Source organism: Ovis canadensis, chromosome 14, assembly GCF_042477335.2.
Source record: "Ovis canadensis isolate MfBH-ARS-UI-01 breed Bighorn chromosome 14, ARS-UI_OviCan_v2, whole genome shotgun sequence".
NCBI classification, from domain to species: Eukaryota; Metazoa; Chordata; class Mammalia; order Artiodactyla; family Bovidae; genus Ovis; species Ovis canadensis.
Genome location: NC_091258.1, coordinates 62,193,168 through 62,198,344, shown reverse-complemented (window position 1 = coordinate 62,198,344; position 5,177 = coordinate 62,193,168). Strand labels below are relative to the sequence as shown.

The 5,177-nt window shown below is 44.0% G+C and overlaps 1 protein-coding gene across 1 annotated transcript; it reads left to right on the top strand.

Annotated features, from left to right (window-relative positions):
• Nucleotides 1-54: 54 nt before the first annotated feature.
• LOC138418858 (EP300-interacting inhibitor of differentiation 2) lies at nt 55-3,878 on the top strand. Its single transcript, XM_069550755.1, has one exon. The coding sequence runs from the start codon at nt 194-196 to the stop codon at nt 845-847; it is 654 nt and encodes a 217-aa protein (XP_069406856.1). The 5' UTR covers nt 55-193; the 3' UTR covers nt 848-3,878.
• Nucleotides 3,879-5,177: the final 1,299 nt, after the last annotated feature.

Sequence of the window (5,177 nt, the reverse complement as noted above, 5' to 3'; positions counted from 1 at the left end):
AGGACGCATGCGCAGTACTCAATTTAAGCAGCACACCCTACGCTCGCGCACGTGGGTTTGCACACACAGCGTGGATCAGTGTGCAGAGCGCTCATGAACGCGCAGTTACGTGCACTTACGTGCACATCGCTAACCGCGCTGTGCCGTTATCCCAGTATTTGTGCTAGCGGCCGAGCTGACCCCGCGATCCGGGATGTCCGAGCTGCCCGCGGACAAAGGTGTCCCACCGGCGGGCGCAGCAAATGACAACGGCGACGTCCGGCAGGGGGAGGTAGGCGGCAGGAGGCGGGAGCCGGCCCCCGCGCAGCCTGTGGAGGCCAGGGACCGTCCGATGGCGGCGGCCGGAGAAGGTCCGATGGCTTCACCCGTGGAAGGTCCAGTGCCGGGGGCCAGGGAAGGTCCGATGGCGGCGTCCAGAGAAGGCCTGGGGGCAGCGGCCAGGGAAGCCCGGATGGCAGAGGTCGCCCGATTGTTGGTGGAGCCAGCGGAGGAAGAGGGTCCCGAGGGCAGACCCTGGTCCAGGAACGGCCCGGGCCTGGCTGCGTTACCATATCTCCGCCTCCGTCACCCACTTGGCGTTTTAGGAATTAATTACCAGCAGTTCCTCCGCCACTATCTGGAACACTACCCGATTGCTCCCGGCCGAATTCAGGAGCTTGAAGGACGGCGCAGGAGATTTGTGGAAGCCTGCAGAGCCAGGGAAGCGGCGTTTGACGCAGAATATCAGCGGAATCCTCAGAGGATGGATTTTGATATTTTAACATTTAGTATAATTCTGACTGCATCTGAAATTATCAATCCTCTGATAGAACAACTTGGTTGTGATAAGTTTATCAGTAGAGAATAGTTTAATGATGCAACTACTTTCAGAAGAACTCTGCCTTCAAGACAGTGTTGTATACCACTCCTGCAACTTGAATTTACAAAGTACTGAGAATAAGGCAAAGCACAGCTGGGGGAAAAAAGGTAGCTTATCGAGAAAAACTCAGAAGAAATGAAAAAAAGATCAAAACCTTATGACTCTTTTGACGTCCTTTGAGTTTGTGATTGATCCAGATTCTTTTCCCTGCATTGTGGAAATGTCTTTTCAAATTGCTTCACTGAAGAGAAGAATGGTTTTCTAAAATTGAGGCTTGATGAAGAAAAACTGCCAAGAGAGCCCATGGTGAGGAAAGAAATCATCAAATAGCAGTGATAGGAACAGGAATTCCTGTAGGACTGGAAGGCCATGGAGAGAACTGGAAATTGTCAGTTCTGATAATTCCTCTTGAGTTTTCTTCACGTCAGTTTCAACAGAAGTTATTAGTGTAAGATTAGTTTTGTGTTTTATGAGGCATTTCAAAGGACAAGCAAAGTCAATGCTGTATATATTATACGATAAATTGTGTATTCAAGAATATCTGAAATTTCTGGATTTTTTTGCTTTTTAAATACCTTTTTGGTAAATATTTGTAAGCCCCCCAGATATAAACTGCACAATGAAAAGTCTTCTATCTCTGTCCCCTCTCCACCCAGTGCTTAGTACAATTCCCATCTATAACCACAGTACTTCTGTCTTTCCAGTTTCCCTATATATACACAAGTAAATGCAAAGCTGGGTGGTTTTATTGGTTTTGCTTTCTTCATTACAGAAGTTGGCAAATTATATTTATTGATTTATGCATTGCATTTTTAGTAAGAACATAAGGATCATTCCAAACCACTATAGTTCCTTATTCTTTTTTAGAGGTGTATTTCATTCCATTCTGTGGTTATGTTGTAATTTACATAACCAGGAACATACTGATGGGCATTTAGGTTTTTTCTATTGGCCAAAAAATAAAAAGCAATAATAGTTAATCTTGTCTGCATATCTCATAGCATGGGTACAAATACAGTATTACTGATTCTAAATGCAGTTTTCATATATTGATATCTCTGAAATTGAGGTCTATCTTACATTTGATGGTGAATACAGCATTTTCATAAAAATGATAGCACATCTTAGATTCTTTATTACATAGAATATCTGTAGTACGTGTGTGCATGCTAAGTTGCTTCAATCATGTCCAACTCTGTGCGACCCTATGGACTGTAGCCTGCCAGGCTCCTCTGTCCATGGGATTTTCCAGGCAAGAATACCGGAGTGGGTTGCCATGCCCTCCTCCAGATCTTCCCGACCCAGGGATTGAACCTGCTTCGAACCTGCATCTCTTACATCTCCTGCATTGGCAGGCTGGTTCTTCACCACTAGCGCCACCTGGGAAGCTCTCTGTACTACAAGATCGCTGTAGTTTGTAGGATTTCCAGAAGTGAGAATTTTGAGCTGAATGCACCCATTTGAAAGTTTACAGATATTGTTATGTTGCCTTCCTTCCTTGTTGTACCCCTTTGCGTGGTCAGCATTTCCCCTATAGCCTCACCAACAGTGTTATCAAATGTCTGAATTTTGCCAATCTAGAAAGTTGAAAAATGGCATAAGAGTTTTAATTTGCTTTTCTCTCATTATGAGTGAAGTTAAATATCTCTTCGTTTGACTCGCATGTATTCCATTTTCCATGAACTATCTTTTCATCTGTTTTGTATGTGTATACTTTTATTTATTTGTTTATTTTTGGCTGTGCTGGGTCTTCATTTGCTGGGCAGGCTTTCTCTAGCTGCAGACAGCTGGAGCTACTCTCTGGCTGCAGTGCATGGTCTTCTCATTGTGGTGGCTTCTCTTGTTGAGGAGCTTGGGCCCTAGGGCTTGCGGGCTTCAGTAGCTGTGGCGTGTGGGCTCAGGAGTTGCAGATCCCAGGCTCTGGAGCACAGGCTGAAGAGTTGAGGCACACAGGCTTAGTTGCTCCAAGACCTTTGGGATCTTCCCAGATCAGGGATTGAGCCCGTGTTTCCTGTATTGGCAGGCAGATTCTTTACCACTGAGCCACCAGGGAAGCCCCTGTTCATATCTTTTCTCTCTTTCTCTCCTGAATCATTTTGTCCTTTCTTGATTGATTGTGGTAACTACTAATGACATAGTGAGATATGATAATAGATTATAATGTGAGTTATGGATATTTTTTCCTCTTTTGTCATTTGTCTTTCATTTTCCTGAAAGCCTTTTGGCATGGAGACTTTTGCTTTGTTTCCTCTTTTCTTTTAAACCTGCCAGATTTGGGGAATTCCTTACCTGTCCAGCGCTGGGGTGTGGGTTTGATCCCTAGTGGGGAAACAAAGATTCTGCAAGCTTCCAGGCATGGCCATAAAAAAAAGAAAGAAAAACCTGCAAGATTTTGAATCTCAAGGTTTTCTTGGTATGTATGTGTATGGTTTCATTACTCATATTTGAGTCTTTGAACCGTATGGAATTTATCCTGATGTACACACAATATGAAGTAAAGATCCAATTTTCTTTTTCAGATGGCTACCTGGCTGCCCCAACACCAGTTACTAACTAGCCCAGCTTTTCCCTACTAACTTTGTTTAAAGATGCTTCTTCATCATATACCAAACTGTAGCTTAAATTTTCTGATTAATTTTACATGTAATGGTAATGGTCTTTGTCACTAAGTTCTGTCCCACTCTCTGTGACCCCAGGGATTGCAGCCCACCAGGCTTCTCTGTCCATGAAGTTTCCCAGCCAAGAAGACTGGAGTGGGTTGCCCTTTCCTTCTGCAGGGGATCTTCCCAATCCAAGGATCAAACCCACAGCTCCTGCATCTCCTGCCTTGGCAGGTGGATACTTTGCTGCTGGACCACCAGGGAAGCCCACCTCATTATACCCCATTTTCAGAGTGTTCTGGCTATTTTTGTTTATGTTTATTACTATATCAACCTCAAAGTCAGCTTACCTTATTTCAAACAAAGTTCTTTATTAGAATCACATTACATTTAATAAATCTGGAATAACTGCTATTTCTAACATATCCAAATGATTCGTTTTTCCATTTTTTAAAAATTGAACTTTATTTACTTATTTATTTTTGGCTGCACTGGGTCTTCGTGGCTTTGTGCAGGCTTTTCTGTAGTTACAGCAAGCAGGGGTCACCCCTCTTCAATGCGGTGTGCAGGCTTCTCGTTGCGGTGGCTTCTCTTGTTGTGGAGCACAGGCTCTGGGCTCACAAGCTCAGTAGTTGTGGCTCACGGGCTTAGTTGCTCTGTTGCATGTGGGATCTGCCCCATCATGTCTCTTGCATTGGCAGGCAGATTTTTATCCACGCACCACCAGGGAAGTAAGTCCTGTTTTTCCATTTGTTGAAAACTTCCTGTGTATCCTCCAGAAGAGTATCAATGTTTGTCCTTAAATGAACGTTCCTCAAGTAGGTCTTTCATGGATCTATTCATTTATTTGTCGGTATTTTATCTTTATGGTTTTTCTATAGTAAACGAGGATTATCTGTGTTATATTTCCTTCCTTTTTTAATATCTATGTATCTGGCTGTGCCGGGTCTTATCTGCAGCAGGCAGCATCTTTAGTTGCCGCGTGCAGGCTCTTAGTTGTAGCATCTGGGATCTAGTTCCCTGACCAGGGCTCGAACCTGGGCCCCTTGCATTGGGAACTCAGAGTCTTAGCCACTGGAGTACCAGGGAAGTCCCTGTGTTATATTTCCTAAAAGCTTGCCCATGTATCTGAAACTAATTCATTGCTGCATATTTATTTGATAGCCTGTTAACATAGTGAATTCTCTGACTGTTTTACCATAGTTTTTCATTTGAATCTCCTAGATTGGGGAACATGTCATATGCAAATAGTGACAGTATTGCCTTTTTATAATCTTCATACCACTGACTTCTTTCTCTTTGTTAGTTCCTTGGCCAGTACTCTCTAATGTAAAATAATATGAATGACAGTGAAACATCCCGAATTTTGTCAGAGGCTGTTTTTTTGACTCTGCTCAGTCTTCATTGCTGTGCCGGCTTTTCTCTTGTTGCAGAGAGTGGGGGCTACTCTCTAGCTGTGGTGCTCGGCTTCTCACTGTGGCTTTTTGCAGCTCCCCGGCTCTAGAGCTTGGGCTCAGGAGTTGAGGCTCAGGGGGTTAGTTTTGCCCCTCGGCATACGGGATTTGGGGATTTTCCTGTATCAGGGATCTAACTCATGTCTCCTGCATTGGCAGGCGAAATCTTTACCACTGAGCCACCAGGGAAGCCCTCAAAGGCCTTTCCATAATCTATGAAGGTATTATATTTCTATCTACCACCATGATTGCGTTCTTGCAATT